Source organism: Ammospiza caudacuta, chromosome 16 (genome assembly GCF_027887145.1).
Source record: "Ammospiza caudacuta isolate bAmmCau1 chromosome 16, bAmmCau1.pri, whole genome shotgun sequence".
Lineage (NCBI taxonomy): Eukaryota > Metazoa > Chordata > Aves > Passeriformes > Passerellidae > Ammospiza > Ammospiza caudacuta.
Genome location: NC_080608.1, coordinates 9,615,932 through 9,633,423, shown reverse-complemented (window position 1 = coordinate 9,633,423; position 17,492 = coordinate 9,615,932). Strand labels below are relative to the sequence as shown.

General features: G+C 37.8%; 1 protein-coding gene across 4 annotated transcripts in view; it reads left to right on the top strand.

Annotated features, from left to right (window-relative positions):
* The window catches only part of LOC131564586 (core histone macro-H2A.1), a 42,925-nt gene that overhangs the window by 10,553 nt on the left and 14,880 nt on the right, over positions 1-17,492 (top strand). For 2 of the 4 annotated variants that reach the window (XM_058815066.1, XM_058815068.1), the window contains exons 3-5: positions 10,164-10,270; positions 11,681-11,878; positions 13,673-13,780. In XM_058815066.1, the coding sequence (XP_058671049.1) occupies positions 10,164-10,270; positions 11,681-11,878; positions 13,673-13,780 (413 nt within the window). Of the gene's footprint in view, positions 1-10,163; positions 10,271-11,680; positions 11,879-13,669; positions 13,781-17,492 lie in introns of all 4 variants that reach the window. The other 2 variants (XM_058815067.1, XM_058815065.1) reach the window with 1 other exon arrangement.

Here is a 17,492-nt window from a genome sequence, read left to right as displayed (position 1 = left end):
TATGTTAGCACATGGTCTGAGACCAAATCAAAGCATTTCAACCATTTCAAAGTAAAACCAGGAACGTGACATAATAGGAAGGAGACCATGTGAACTGGCACGCTAATAAATTGGCTAAATCAAAAAGCAATCCTGTGTGTCCAGGAAGGAGAACTATAAAATATCAAAAGGAGTCATAGGAAAGAGAAACTTTAGAAACAAAAATGGGAGTGGAAATGACAGAGACATGACCTAATAGAAGGGAACCTTCAAAGGTTTAAAAACTGGTTCATCAGGGTGCAGAATATGGAACCAACTTTATTTGTTTAGAAGGTGAGGTGCTAAATTTTGCTGGCCTTTTCTGAGGTTTAACCTTGATGTAAATCTGAAATTAGCCCTTAATGTGGTCAGATCTGGGATTTTCTGTTCAATTTGAGATTTGAAATTCTGAAATGCTTCCAGCTGTTCAGACTTGAAGGTCTGTTCTGGATTCACCTGAGTTATGACTTACCACTTTGGACTTAGCACTTGAAAAGTAGCTTATTTTTATCATTTATCTACAACTCCTCATCAGAAAGTAAGAGTACACATTCTGTGATTTCACATGTCCTTAGATTTCAATATACTTCACATTTAAACAAGTTGCACAGTCAGTATCCTCCTTTTCTTACTTATTCACTAAAGGTTCTTGTTAACTTGAAGTAACATTAGAAAATAATTCTCTCATCAGCACAAGCAGTGTATCTGGTTTGGTTTATTAAGCCAAGTTGCTTATTGCTTCCTTTTTTTATTTATGGAAATAATGTGTTATGTCCACTGCAAATAGGATGCAAGTGTGTCTTGCATGGGTAAATGTGCAGAAAGTACCTTTGAGTGTTACCAATATTGAGGGAGGTGGATATGCTTCCTTTCTTTACACTGGAGGAATAGAGTGGATGCCAAAGAACTATAAATGCACAGTTCTTTCTTTTCCTTCTTTGAAGCAGCAGTTCATGCAGTGCTTCCTGCCTTGCAGGGAATAGTCAGAATGGTGGATCAGTTCTGCAACATAAGCAGAAATTAATTTTAACCATTATCAACAGTTTTCAGTTGGTACATTCTGTGTTGGTGATTCCTATTGTCTTCTTTCCTTATTGCGCTTATTTTCCAATGGCTCCTTGCCTATTTGTCTTTCCAAACGTGGACTTCAGAAAACTGCAATTCCCCCCATAATTTCTCTGCAAAGTAGTTCATCAGTATCAGTTTATGTCAAAAATGAGCTCTAGGTCAGTCAAGAGAATGGCCACAGACTTCATCTGAGGCATTGCAGCCACTCACATGAATTCTGGTGGTTTGTATTTGTCAGAGCTGGTCCTGCCATACATCTCATCAAGTATGGTCTTTGCAGGTAGGAGAGCTTGCACAAGTTACATTATCCAACCTTTCTTACTAATGGAAAAAGATACTCCTTTGCCCTTGAAAAACAGAAATCTCTTGAGCATATTTAAAGGCAGAAAGAGCCAGGCCTGCAAGTGATTTCTGCTCCCCCCTCCCCCATCATCTGTTCTACACTGTAAATAATTTTCAATTGCCAAATGTCATAGCAAATGAGGAGAAGGAGAAGTTTATAAAACAGCAGGAGCACAGGAATACAGAAGAAATGAGACTGATTTATATTTGTTACGTACATATGAAGGTAGGAGAAAATGTTAAATACCTGGTTTCTCCATTAGATCTTTTTTCAGCTGTGTTTTTGGGGTTTTTTTGCACAGGGGTACTGTGAATCATATATTTTCTTGAAATGTAAATTAAGCACTTCTTGAACCCCATGGTTAGAATTGCATCTGAGGCATTCCTATGTTTACCCAAGTTTTTGTTTTCAGGCTTTCTGATGTCACCAGAATCAAATAATGGGAGTTCATGTGCTGGAGCTCAATTCATTGCATTTTTATCTTGATGAATTTTCAATGTGGGAGACATTTTTGATCCAGCTGCTGATTGGCTGCAAAGGAAAAGTCCTTCCTGAGAGCAGTAGGTTTAACTGCTCACTTAAGATGCTCATTTTACAATGTCCAAGCTGAGCAAATTGAACTGCTGTTCACCTCTTGTGTTCTGCTCACTGGCCAAAATCTTCACAGGGTCACAGAGGAAAACAATTATTTGCCCTTTTTGTCAAAGCAGATGTTGCACTGAACTCCTGCTTGGAAGCAGAGGGAGCTCAGGGGTCCACAGTAAAAAAGCATTAGGTTAGAAGCAGATTCAAGTTCCAGGCAGTCTGAGACTCCCATAAATAACCATCCTTGGAGAGTAATGAAATTTAAGAAGATAATTAATTGACAATATCTTTTTGATACCGTTGAAAAGTGCATTCACTACCAAGATACATTTCTTCTATTTAAACAGGCAGCTTTAGAAACACTACTTCATTTTATGGTGGTGTACCACAAACTCTGTCCCAAAGACACCAGAGGTAAATTAGGGGCTCGTAGGACCTGTGCCTTCCCTGAGCAAGCATGAAAAAATCTTTGTATGTAGGGTGCAGCAGGGTTGTTTATGGCAATAACTTCACAAGCAGAGACCTTTTGACTGTATCAGCATTGGAAAACTCCTTTGTAACATTATTTGTACATAAGACTTGTGCCATGCTCTCAAGTGAAGTGTCATTATCACAAATTAAAATAGCTCTGCTTGTAAGAAGTGCAACTTCAGATATAAAACTTTGCACTGTTATCAGCTGAATGACCAACTTTCTGAAATATAAATGCATGAATCAGTGTCTTTTGAATGTATATAAATTAAGAGTTTTCTTTCACTGATAAGCCAGCCCTATAAGCACTTAGGTACATGTGTCTGTTTTATTGTGTAGTCCCATAAACTTCCATGGATCTCTGAGTTACAAAAGCTCACTCAGTACAAAATTTCTCACCTGATTACGGTCCTGATGTATTCTCCAAGCTGCACAGGTCAGGTTTGATGAAAAACTGTAAGAACCACCAAGTGTGTTTTCTTGTAATAAAAGCTCTAACAGTGCATACTGCTATGTCAGCATAGTTCAAAGGGGTAAATATGCAACATTGTGACATGTGTCACAATTTATTTAAATTTTACTTTTATTGCACCAATGTATAAGATGCTGGATGAGGCTAGTTTAGTTTTTATGACATTGTCAGTGAATATTTCCTCCTTTGAAAATGTTACATTTTTTGCTATATTTCAGTTATATTTTAACTAGCATGAAATATTTCTTATTCTAGTAAGTAATTTCATCTGTTTATTTGGCTAAGTTACAGCAGAGTAATGACTTTGTCTATATATTGCTGCTCAATTTAATACTGGTATCAGCCTTTGGCTGATTTGGTTACACAGTTTTTTCCTACCCATACCTTTGTCTTACATGGAATTCCTTGTTGAGAACAATAAAAGACTCTATAAAGCTGAGGTATTTTCTTCTTTAGCCCTTTATTCTTGGAATGACTGGTGTAGAACAACTGGGTAGAAGCAGGAAGACATTCTGATTCTACAGTGTATTTACCAAGCAGTTTTTTTCCTCAGATGTTCTCATATTTTAGAAGTTCTTGCATCAAGTATTGTAAGCATGATTTTTTTTCACCTTTTTTTCCATGAGGATTATTTAGAATGCCTGAGTTCAGATAATGTTCTGTCTTTGGTCTTCAGTATTTTTCCAAAGTATATTTTTCCCTGAATTACCTTTATAAATGAAATTCCATGTGGTTTCTTTTGTGCCATCAGATTAAATGCTCCATTCTCAGTATAAACTTCACTGGGGAAATATAAATTTAGGGGATATACAGTGAAATACAATATTTCTAAACCTTAGAGGAGGTACTTTTCCCCCAAACTGCAAAAATGTCTGTGGTATAGCAGGCTTTGTTAGTGCATGATGTTATGGTTACTAAAAATGATGCTAAACCTTTCTGAATGGGTTCAGAAAACAATTACACACATCCATAGAAGTGAAATGTATTGGGGAACTAAACAAAAAGATAGCATTTCTAACTTGGGCAACCTCTCAGCTGCACATGGCTGAAATCAGAGGGAATGTTCTGGAAAATTTTCTTGCTCCTTTAGTGCTCCAGCCCATCTGCACTTGGGCACTGGCTGAGGACTGGAGGTCAGGCTGGATGTGGGCTTTGCTCCAAGGAGGTTTCAGCAAGTCCTCTTGATTTCTTTAAAGTTTAGAAATGCAGCATTAAATCTAAGCCAGGACCTGGTCTCAGGATGTGAGTAGTCTCCTGTATTCTTTAACAGCCAGACCAAAGCATACATGGAATCATTTAGATTGGAAAAGCCCTCCCAGATCATCAAGCCCAACTGTTAACCTGGTGCTGCCAAGTCCAGCACTAAACCATGTCCCCAAGTGCCACGTGCTGCACTTGATCAGGTAACATCTGGCAGCAGTTACTTTAATCATGTTTGAGTGCATTTCTAAAGCATATGTAAGCTGTTATGAGGAGCAGCAAAGTGAACTGCCAGGTAGAGGAAGCTCCACTGAAAAAGAATAAAGGCTGATTTGAGTTAGATCAGGATTCTTGTGGAGAAGAGCTAGGCTATCTCTTCAAATTAGCACTCAGGGTGTGGCCTTGTTATAAATTACATGTGAGTTGAAATTCAGGTTTCCTGAAAATTGAACTCTCATATCTTTTACAGATCAATAGTAAACAAGAACTTAAAAACTAAAAAAAAAAAAAAAAAAAAAAAGGAAGTTAAATAACATTGGATCTCTTAATCTCTTACAAAAAAAAATTAATGGATGGTATTAAAATGTAGAAAAAAGCTGAGGAGACATGTAAGTCAGATCAGAAGACTCTAAGTGGAAGTGGCTTTTGTGGCCTGAATTTGTGTTTTATGTAAACAGCAGTCTGTCATCTGCCTCACAGAAATGCAAAACTTATAATAACTTGGCAAAGTTAACAGTTTTTCCTTTAAGAGGCCTAGTTTTGATCCAGCACAGACACTCAAGACTGAAAGGATTGGGGTTTTTATCACATCCTAAGAGAACGATTGCCCTGCTGAGAGTTAAGGTTTCATCAAGGCTTGTTCAAAGCAGTGAAGTTTCTTGAACTGATTTTCACTGCATCAGATTTCCATGACATTGAACCAAGACTGAGAACTGTTTTATTGGAATGCATAAGAGGCAAAGTGTTGTTAAATGATTCTACCTTCACTCTTGCAACTGCAGATTCCAGGGGGATTGGGTGGAATAGATGGAGAGAAGAATGTAGGAAACTCTTAACAACCTTGGTTGATTGGGGTTGATTGGGTTAAAACCTTCTGGAATCATGTAAAATGAATCTCAAATCAATAAAATGCTGATGGGAAAGATGATTAGTTTGAAGTACAATAAGCAGACTCTTTGTCATTTGGTTGACTCTGTAGCAAGTACATATTTTTCTCAATGGAATTGTATCAACATTCATTTTTCTTTGATTTCTGGATATTGTTTTCAATTTTCTTTTGAGGAGTGGCTTCACAATTTTTTTAGAAACCCCTGACTTGTTCCTGTTGGAATTTGTGTGTTCAGAAATTGGCCTTGTATCAGCACATCACCTGTTAGTTGTTAAGAGTTTAATTTTCAAAGATATGATTTCATCTCCCTGAAGACAAGGTGGACAAAGGGATTCGGTGCAACAGCAGTGATTTAGCTTGCAATGTAAACCAAAAAAAAAGAAAAAAAGAGAAAAAAAACATTTTGGGGATGAAGTCAGACCAATTGAATTTACTGTTTATGTTGAGAAAGATTACAGCCTGAAATGCTTGATAAGCTAAAGGCTTTGTTATTTAGGCTTGAGAGGAGTTTTAGTCAATAATGACCAGTAATATTTTGTTTGAAAACTAGTGATAAATGAACTAGAGCACTCTCCAGGAGTGGGAGGAGAGTGCATTTGCTTTTGTAGCATCCAGGTCTGCAGTTTCTACTTTTGTGCTTTTGTTCTGGCCTAATAGTGATTGGTTTCATTTTAACCATGTGTTGTGTTCTGTTCCAGAATTTGCAAGTGTTGCAAAATACCAATGTAACAATACTCAGGGCAGAGAGCAGCCCCCTGTGAAACAGGGAAATGCAAGCAGTGAAATTGGGAAGTTAGTAGCGTGTCCAAAAGATGACCAGGGTCTCTGAAAGTAAAGGATGAGGCAAACTGACATCTGAGTCCTGAATCCTGAAAACTTCATCCAGGATGAGGTTTCTGTGGAGACTTCTGACACTTTTTGGTTGTGTTTGAGTAGGAAATGTCTTGAGAACAGCTTTTCCTGTGGTCTTATCTCAAGCTTAAATATGAAGATACACAACCGGTTTGCTTTTCTCCTTTAAAAATATTTAACTGAACTTTTAAAAACCTCAGCTGAAGAAAAGCAGTTTTGGTCCAAGTGCTGAGAACAGGCTTAGACCAGTTTTCACTACCCATATCCCAGTTCTAACTATTACCAAGAAGTTTTTCAAGTGTTCTAAATGAAAACTGCCTTGGTGATAAATTTTAAAGAAAATTTCTTAACTTTTAGGGTTTCCCACTCAACACTTTTACTTTAATAATGACTGAATAGAAGAAAAATATTAATCATGAACTATGTCTTTTAAATCAAATTGAAATGCTCACAGTATAGTCAGATTTCTGAGGCATCTTTTTATGCTATTAAACAGCTGCCCATACATGAATGCATCACATGCTGGCATTGCATTCCTAATTAGTTTTCTTTTCCTAATTATACAGCTCTCACACCTTTTCTGGTTTGTTTTATATCTGTACTTGAAGCGGTAAATGTTGGTTTGCATTTCTGTTTGAAATTATTCAAAAGTCATTTGTGCAGATGGAGTTTCTCTTCATATTAAGCTGATTTCAGTATGTAGTAGTTGAAGGATACTTTCCAAACCATATAATATTGAAAAACTTGGGATTTTTCTTCATTTTTAAAAAATAGAGCTTTTCATGTTCTGTAGCTCTGTAAAGTGAGTCTTGCAGTTGCCTGCTGCCTGAGTGGTAGTGATGTAATTATTCTCTAGGGGGGAAATGCCTTGAGTAAATATATGAAACGAATGGAATAGACATTATGCAACTTCCATCCTTTTTGTGAGGCCTCATTTTTGTAAAACATTTTTGTTTTGGTCTTCTGGCTGAATAAATACAAGCTGAGTGAAACCTGATGTCATGGAAGCTCTTAACACTTTCATTTACCTCAACAATTCTAAGCAGAGCTTTCTCTCTTGACCCTGCTTGGTTGCTAGAGTTGATTTTTAAATGTCTGTTTTCTCCTACTGTGGGAAGATGGCTTTTAATGAAACAGAACTCCTCAATGACTCAAACCTTTGAACCTGGTAGAATGACACTTCCAAAGTGATGGGTTGACCTAAGAGTTCAAGTCCAGTCTCAATTTTAAATACTTTTTCCCACCTACTCAATTTTCCAGGTAAATCCACAGTTACTCTTCTGAAAATCAGAGAGATCTAGATTTTCCTGTAAGTTAAAATGGATTTTTAAAATGGGCAAAATACCATTTAAATCTCCAGAATTAAAGCAGCATTAAACAGATATGAAAGTAGTACTGTCTGCAAGAAAAATCCAGGCAAGTAGTCTGAATCCTGTCTGCATCCAGAAAGTCTTCATTTCCAGCATTTCTAAGTGCTCTGATCTGTTGGATTTGGATTAGGTTTGTCTCATGTCAGTTCTAAATCAAAAAGCTGTTGCCTATGTTGGCTTCAGTTTGAATACCCCCTAATCTCTGTTTTTAGATGGGAGAGTCCCCCTCTGACCAGGCTTGTGTACATAGCTGAGTTTGGCAGTTCTCAGTGCTGTGGGTCTCTCTGCATGTACAAGCAATACTTGATTGTTGTTGGAGCACTCAGGAGAAGGCCAGAAGAGAAATTCCACCCTCCATGGCCTCCTCCTCTCTCCCTCTCCCCAGGCTCCTCTTTTGTGGTCCTCAACAGCAGCGCAAAGCGTTCCCTTCCTGAAGAGGAAGTGGGGTACCTCAACTTCCCTAAAGGACCATTAGAAAACTGTAATTTCAAAATGAGTTTCCTGTCCAAGGAAGAGGGCTTAGCACTTACAAGAACAGTTCTCCACTGTACGAGGCAGACATTTTAGTTTTATGAGGAACAAATAAAACATTCCTGTGTGCTTTACAGGCATAACACTTTCTTAGAGTCTTTAGTTGCAGAATGGCCTGTCTGCATAGCTGTGCTGATCAGTCACAGGGAGTAACACGGCCTGACTGTTCAGCAGGGCTGGAAAGCAGCAGAGGTGGGGGAGCAGAGGCAAACCAAAAAACAGCAAAGCCTTCCCTTGCTTTTCAGCTGGGATTAGGTCTGAGGTACAAACAGCTGCATTCCTGGTGGGAAGAGGTGGAGGTGGTGGCATTACTCAGTGACAGAGCCTTGCTGAGGTCGGAGGGGATTTCTGGGGTGCACCCAGGGTTTCACTGTGTCCACTGTGAGGTGATGCAGGGCTTTGCCATCACAGGCTGCAGGCAGCAAAACCTCACATGTCTGAGCTGGGCTTGCCAGAAGTATGTGAAAGGGATTATGCCAACTTAATTCAGTGCTTTGGAGGTGTGGAAAGCATGAGCAGGTTGACCTTACCCTACTAATCCAGCTTTAAAAATAAATTAAAGCTATTGTTGTCAGCATGAAATGTTGAGTTACTTTGGGGTTTAGATTTAGTATTCTGCCTCATGCTATAATGAAGTTAATTGTGTACTTTGAAGAACACAAAAATGGTGAAAACACACCAAAATCCTCAATGAAGTTTAGCTGTAGAATATCCAGAAGCAGCTGAAAGTTTTCCAGTAAGCATCATAGCTTACTTGTTATGGGACTTAGGATGAAAAATAATCAATGAATCATGTTAAATTCAGTCTAATGAGAGGCTGTAGTCTGAGCTGTATATTATTACTGAAGATTTACTGTGCCCTATGGTAAAGGCATGTGGTCACATGAACTTTGATTTTAGTCTTTTTTGTTTCCAGGTTAATGCCTTAATTCAGTTCTCTTTGCCTCTAAATCAGGCTTACAGGAGAGCTCTCATGGTGTAGTCAGTTCTTAAATGTGAAATCAAGCTCATATATTACTCTAATGTTACAGTTTAATATAAGTGTGTATTAGATGCAAAAAAAGACATTTCCCTTTTTTTTCTCCTCTTTTGCTCCACATGTTACCAGATATGCAAAAGGAAATCTACCTAGTGCAATAGTGAGACACAGATTGTAGAGAGGGAGATGAAAGGTTAGGTGTAATGGAGACAGCAGTAGCACATAATTGCTGAGTCTGATAAACATGTTATGTCATTTTTTTTAATTGTTCCCTAGACTTTCTTGTAATTAATTGCATCCTTGCCCAAGGTTTGTTGAGCTGCAGATAAATCAGTTAGCAGGTAATGCTCTAGTCTTTCTCTTCAAAGATCCTTGCATGGGGAGCAAGTTCATCTTTCCTAATTCAATAAAAGCCATTAAATGCCTGGCTGTTAAACATTATTTTGTCAGAACTGGAAACGTCTTCTAAGGAATAATTTATGAGGAGCAAACAAACATGATTCATCAATTACTTTTTCTGGTTAAAAACTTCTTCTCAGATAGAGAAAAAAATCTTTTAATGAGTGTAGCAGCAGAATTTGTATTTTTAGTGTCCTAACTTGGATGTGTGCTTACATGGTTCCCTAATGCTAAAAATGAGTCACTGAGAATAGTGTCTTTTCCAGTAATAAAAAAGTAGAAGTGATACAAGCCAGAACTCACATTTGACAGATCTGAGAAAAAGACCTATAGAATTTGTGTTTCTGCTATACTCTGTCCTCTGATAGGAGAGAGATCCTAAGAGATGAGCACACAGAAGCCTTGAGAAGAACACTGAAAAGTGAGGAATCTGGGGAAACTGCTTCAGAATAAAGAAAAGAATAAAGAATAAAGAAAGAAGAAAAAGAAATAAAGAAAAAAGAATAAAGAAAACAATTCTAGTTTACAGCACAGGACTTAAGTGTACATTTGTTCTTCAGTGATTAGACATATAAAAACAAAATGATAATTTTAGAGATAGATGTCTATTGCAGGTATCTGCAGCAGTTAGGAGTGACATGATGTAATTCCCATACCTTAGGAGTAACATGATGTAATTCCCATACCTTTTTGCATGGATGCTAAATAACACAGTGACTTTTCTTAATGACCACGCTGTAATTAAAAGGAGCTTGCTTTTACCCCAGCGGAAATTCTGGAATTGGCTGGAAATGCTGCAAGGGACAACAAGAAGGGTCGAGTCACTCCTAGACACATCCTGTTGGCTGTAGCAAATGATGAAGAATTAAATCAGGTAAGAAAAACCTCTGCCATGTGAAGGCCAGGATTTCCTTTTAGGGCTTCTTAAATTGTCTTTTCATATAGCTGACTTGTAACTCAAGACCTGTAACTTATTGAGCAGCACTCCAGGAAACACTCACTGGTATGCTGGCTGTGTAACTAACTGCAGCACTCAGCTTAATTATGTATTTCAGCATTCCTAAAATGTGTAAAAATGCAATGGAGACATAAAATGGTATTGGCTAACACTATTACAACCACTTCTGTTGGACTGGGGAATTGTCATAAATTCTTCAAGGATGCAGAGAAAATCCTGCAGATGCTGGTTTTTTGTTTGTTTTTAGTTTCCCCCTTAACTGAGGACTCAGTGGGACCTATCCTGTTCTCACTGAAATATGTTATTGTGACCACAGAAGAGCTCTAAAGTCTTGCAAGTCTGTGTCCTTTTCAGACTTAAAGATGCCTTTAACCTGGCCATAAAATATTGGGCATCATTATTACAGTGCTGTGGTGTCAGCCAGAGGCAGTGACTGGGATCAATGTATCTTTGTGTGAGGTGCTGTAAGAACCCCTCTGAAAAGATACTTTTTCCAAATCTGTGTATCATGATGGAGCAGGAAAAATAATATTCCCCCAACCACCCTCCTTCTGGGTTTGTCTGAAATTTGGTAATACTTTCCATTCATTATCCCTTTGTGAGCTTGGAGCCTCTCTGGGTTGAGATTGGGGAGCAGTAAATACAAATCAGAAGGTGGGAGTGCCTGGGGGACTTTGATGTCACTGTCTGTATCCTCCTGAATAGTGAATTAGTCCCAGTTAGATGTATAAAAATTAGTTAAAGTGGTTTTAAATACAGAACATTATATATTTCACCTCTGCTTTTAAAGGCTTGAATAAACTGCAACTTTTGAATATTGATCTTCAACTGCTTATCTTTTGAAGAAAGACAGGTACAGAGATTTGTATAAATGTTGCCCTCTATTTTGAAGTTTCTTTTTCTAAGAAAAAAAAAATCCTTTAATAAAACAATTGCAGGAAAATGCAGCACTTGGGACATATACTGGACTCTTCACAGTGTGGCACCTGCTGTAGTCTCACACCCTGGACTTTGGGGTCCCATTTTTCTCTCACAGACTGCCCTGCTGGGCCCTCAGGTGTGTGCCTGGGGCTGTCTTGTATTTCCTCATTGGGTAACATGCTGACAGTGACAAGCATGTGTGCAAGAAGAACACATGCTCCCTTTACAGTTGAAATCAAGTGTGTGGTCAGCTCCATTTCATGCATTTCTCATCTCTTCCTCAAGGATACTGGTGGAGAAACTCAAGGTAGTATACAAAATTTGCAGTAAATCCTATTTTCTATTTATCAGATAGTAAATACTGGAATTTGTCATGTACAAATTTTTTTATTTATTTTTGATTAGCTATTGAAAGGGGTCACCATAGCCAGTGGTGGAGTGTTACCCAATATTCACCCAGAGCTGCTGGCAAAGAAGCGGGGATCAAAAGGAAAACTGGAAGCCATCATCACTCCACCCCCAGCAAAGAAGGCAAAGTCTCCATCACAGAAAAAAACTGTATCAAAGAAAACAGGTGGAAAGAAAGGAGCAAGGAAATCCAAGGTAGAGTAATGTGTTTATTTTAAACCCAAAGCTTGCCAGCAGTAGCTGTAGGGTTCTTCACACTGAGTCAGCTCTCCATTGCCTGTGTTGTTACCAATGGTGATTTCAACCACAGTGTGAGCAGGGAAGGACAAGCTCTGCTCTTCCCGTGGTGCATCTGGAGCCTGAACACCCTCAGGAATGGCCCAGGTGTGCAGCACAGACAGATGGGCCATAAATACTCTGTTCTTTGTAAGAAACAGTCAGAGGTGGGCAGAGGGTGTGCCAGGAGGCAAGAGGAAAGTGTCTGGGGGCTGTGCTGGTCATGCCGTACAGGTTCAGTTTGTAGGAGTAGGAGATCTTTCTAATGTGTACATGTGTAGCCAAGGATGTTCTTTCTTTTGCAAAGCAGCTACAGTTAAGCAATAAGTTTGGCAAGTAGGGAGAAAAGTACAGGAATTTCACATGGAATGGACAAGGAATGTGAAAGTTCCCTCTGGGTCAAGCAAAGCTTCTTTATTTATCTGTTTCTGTTTACTTGGTCTCTCTTCCAATTATTTTACTCTTTTGGTTGAATTTAGTTTGCTCCCTCAGAACACCTATTAGTGCACATTTCAATGCAGTGCTTCCAATAACCATGCACTAATAATTCCCCTAAATCTGGAATTTTTTTGCCCTGCTTGATTACAAAAGCAGGAAGTCTGTTGTGGGGTTCTGTTTTTCTTCCACACAATAAACTGTATTGTCTGCTTACTATATTGGTATTTGGCTAACAGTAAACTCCTAGGGAATTGAAATAAGACCCATGAAAATCTAATTTTCAAAACACTTGTGTAAAGTAAAGCATGGTTACAGCTTCTAAAAGCACAATGTACCCTTGCATCAAAGTCATTTTAGTTGTTCAGCCTCAGACTTAGTTTATATACTTTGGAAAGGGGCAATAGGAGAACAGTGGCTTGCTCAGTGTTCCAGGTGTCCTTTTTTTGCTTCAACATAAATATTTGGTGCCTCAGCAATATCTATATGAAATCATAAGCAATAATTTTATTGAAAATGCAATTGGTACCAATTGAGTTTATAACCACAGTCTTTGTGAATTAATTTTCCTTTTCAAAATGTTTGAATCCTCCTTTTTGTTCAGTAAACCAATTAATTCCTGAAACCTGTTATTTCACAGCAGTAATAAAGTTGAAAAAAAGAAATGGTGGTTGAGGGGAACTCCTCTCTCCTCCAGCAGTTTCACTGGGAATGAAAGTAGGTGATGATGGAAAATTGTTCAGCCCATTTCCTGCAAGCAGGCAGATAGAAACTAGCTGTATTCTCTTGACACTGCTTCTAAGGACAGCCACATTACAAAGGAGAATTTCTAAAAATAAGTCTGTGAAATCTGGGAGCACCTCCCTTCACAGATAAAATTTATTCTCTGACAAGTCAGTTTCTAGTTTACAATGTGTGTCTTCCCACACACAGAAATCTGTAATCTTTGTCCACACAAGCCATTAGAAAGCTGTTAAAAGTTTGGGGCTGTTTATATGTTTTCCTGCAACATTTAGGACAACTGCCATCTCAAGTGTGTGCTGTTGTGGGCGAGAGGAGGTGCCTGTAGATCTGCAGATGTTGAGGTCATTTTTCCTATTGATCCCTTCAGCTGTTATCAGGCACTTTGCTTGGACTACAGGATAAAATCCAGCACCACTGTTTGTACAGGCATTTTATTGCCTGCTAAGCATTTAGTGCATGTCATATATCTTAGTGTCATTAAACTGTTTTTCTCAGAGCCTTGAGTTAACTAATTAACTGTATTTCTGGAAGAAGAAGCAGGGAGAAGTGAGCAAATCAGCCAGTGCTGACAGTACAACAGAGGGAACTCCTGCAGATGGTTTCACAGTCCTGTCCACCAAAAGCCTGTTTCTTGGCCAGAAGGTATGATCCTGCATTTTTATAAATTAATACCTATTTTTCTGTGCTGCTCAGGGAACAGCCCCCTCCTACTCCCCCCTTTTCCACAAAACATCTAGGTACAATGGACATTTCCCCACTGAGCAATCAAGGAGATGTGTGATATCAGTTTTTCTCATCAAAGAAATTCTCTGAAACAACTTCTAGAGCATTTTAAACAGTACATAAATAAGTCTTCATGTGACTACATAATTAAATACTTAATTAGAAGGAAAGCCTGCGTGCTTGTTATCTATCTCTTTCATAAACAACATAATTGTTACAGATAAGCATCTGCCAAAGAGATTATTCTAAGCATAAAATGTATTTTTTCCAACAGTCAGCCCACTTCATTGCTGATGTAAATGATTTACAGGTTTTTATCAAAACCTATTTTAGACATTTGTTCATAATAATGTTCTTATGCTGTGTTCTGCTTTGTGATTTACAGAAGTTAATGTTGTGTAATAATGAATGATGCTTTTATGAAAAGCTAGAAATCAACAATTCTTTTTTTCCCTGTGAATATGATTTGGGATGTGGGTTGGTTTAATACAAATACATATCTGCTTAAAGAGGATCCATTTAAAGAGATGAGTCATTAAATTAATTTGGTCTTTTATCCTGAAACCTGCCTTTAATATGTGATGCAAAATTTTCTTAAGTAAAACTGCATCTTTCTGCTATCATTCAATAATCAGATCATTGTGTTGTAAGCCATAAAAGATGAGCCATTGTCCATTGTTTAATGTAACTCCTCTGACTCATTTTTATTTCATAATGAGGTTGTTCTCCATTTATCCTCCCGTTTGTTTGCCAAGTAACATGCATGACAGTAACATTTTTTTCAATATTTCTAATTTTCCACATTGAATTTTACAGCTGCAGCTAGGTGGCTGGTTTGGTAGGGTTGGTTTTTATTTTACTCCTATTAAGGGGGTAGTTTTTCAAAAACATTTTGATGACTAAATTAGAAACCAAAATTTATAGTCTACATTACTGTTTCAAGAAAGCAAGTAATGTCAGACCTCTGGAGCTGATTTTGAGCTCATTTTAGTTACCAAACCTGTAATAAGACCTAGCGTTGTGTTCCAGCAAGACTGACCCAGCAAATCAGTGGGGCTTTGCTGTTGGGCTCTGTGGAAAAAAATCATGAACTCCAGGACTGCTTTAAGCTGTGGTGGGCAAAGCCAGTGTCTGTGGTACAGCTTCCCAGCGAGTCCCAGTACTGGGGAATGGACTTTCTGGCTTTCTCATTCACTTGAGTCCAGCCCCCTGAGGAAATTGCTGGTGTGACACATCCGTCCCTGCACTGGGTCCTTGTCAGTTAGCCTGCACATGAGAGGGACCAGGTGTCAGCATTTTGTTGTAACACATAATGAAAAGAGAAAATAAAAGAAAATGCAAACTTGTTTGTCTCCTGTGAGGGAACACTCCAAATCAAACAGATCATGTTCTGAGTGTTAGAGAAGGCATTTGAAGAATTGCTGCTGAGATCAATCAATCAGGATCTTTCAAACCTTCTGTGACATTCTTGAACACCTTTCCAGCACATCTGTTTGGTTTGCAAAACCATTATCTGCCAGATCAGAAAATCCTTTCCTAAGTGCAGAGATGGAAGAAAACAATCTTGGTTTTGATATCACACCATTCATAAGTGTTTAATGGAAAAAATGTTTTTCTTAGCTCCATGTTTATAGAAGGGAAGGAACTTATTTGCAAGAGTAGCTCTTCATCCTTCTAATAACCCTAAATTTAATTCAATGCAAAACCCACAAATGAGAAAGTTGCAAACCTGGGTATTGTTCAGTTTTTAAATTACAATTATTGCATAAAATGTTTAGGTAACTGCTGCCATTCAGCTGGAAATTCTTAGAGGTCGTGAAATGGCAAAGAATCCTTCAGTTATACCTGTAGAAGTTTATTAGTGCCACATTAATTATTAAAATCTAGGTAATAAATATGTAAATGATTGCACATCCACAAGTGTCGTCCCAGTGGAGATGTGGCATTGTGCACATTAAGTAGTTTGTTTTTCCTGAGAGTATTACAAAGTAGAGGCAGAGTTGTAGGAACTCAGACCTAGGCTTTAAGGTCTGGAACTTCCAAGAGACCCCAGCTTTTGGTCTGCACTAAGCATCTTCAGTTTTCAGTATGAGACTCATACCAGAAAAAGCTTCAAGACTTTGAAGGTAATATTGTCTGAAATTAGAAATGCCAGGCTTAGCTTAGAAAATATTCATGGATGTGCTAAGTGCCATCTGCATTTTATCTAACTAATATTTAATTGAAATGTTACCTCAAGTTATGTCCATTCTTTGTTGCACATGTATATGCAAGTTGTATCTATTTATTTTTTTAAAGTGGCCCTTTAGGGGATCACTTCTGCCTAATACATGCTTCATACTGTTAGGTAGTGAAATTGAGCAATTACTCATTGGTGGATTTAATTCCACAGGAAAAATTCTGATTAATTTTTTATTTGTTTTTGGCAATTGGATAGCTAACAGTGCATTGAGCAGTAAATGCAGAATTTAGTAAAATAATACTTAGCTGCCAACACATGCTATCAGTCATGGGCAGCTTCTTAAGCATTTTCTTGTTGTTGCTAAATTGAAACTTTAATTACCAGCTGGCTGTTATGTAAATCCTATATATGAGTAGGCTCAGGGATAGATTTAAGGTCCAAAACAAAAACAGTCTGCAGCTGATAGATCTGCGGTAAAAACTTGTAGAGCACAGAATTAGGAATAAAAAAAATCACTTACAGAATGAGCAAAATATGTTTAGGAACATACTATAATTCCACAAAACAGTCGTGTTGTGTGCATGTGTTTTGCTGTTGTTTTTTTAATTTAAAAATTCATTAAGTTTTTTTAACATTTTGGTTTGATTTGATTTGACTGGTTTTTTAAACAGCAGTTGCTTGTAGTCAAACTCAAGACTCAAACTCCAGTATGAATAACTCAGCACGTCTGAAGTTGTAAAGGATTCCAAGCTATTTGGGAAGGAAGCTTTCTTAGATTTTATTACAAATTCCCAAACAGACACATACTTAAAACAGGGCTGAATTACACTCATTTTTAGACAGTCACCCTAGTTTGAGGTAACTCATAGTTTACTCAAGCAACATATGCAAATTATATGAAATTGCAGGCTTTTGAAAAGAGAAAGAAGGTCAATTCATAGAATCAAATTAATGAAATGGAAATATTTTTTTTCAGAAAATTTAAATATAGGGATGGTGGCCTCCTTAAATGCCCCATTCACTTGCATGGGTTTCATGGACTGGCTCATATTCCCTGGTAATAAATTAACATATACAAAGAAATTATTTGAAGAGTTAACTTTAAGACTGTGGGCTACAGCAAAAAAGAAATAAAATTCTGATATGGATGATATAAAGTGCCATGCCTGAAGATGAATGTTATGCTTTGTAGGCTGAGGGCTTTGGATTAAAAGGAAAGCCTGGCCTAACTGCAGCTGGTTGCAGGAATTGCATAAATAAATGAGAGCTTTCTCCTTCATGATTGTTCTCCGTATCACCCAAACAGCTACAGGAAAAATAATTTAAAATACATATTGTAAACTCAGGCATTGGTTATGCTGTAGCTAATGTATTTCCCCAAATGAAAAAGTCTGGAAAATCTTTTGCACTTTTAAAGTATTTAAAGTTTGTCAGTAGTAAACAGGGTTC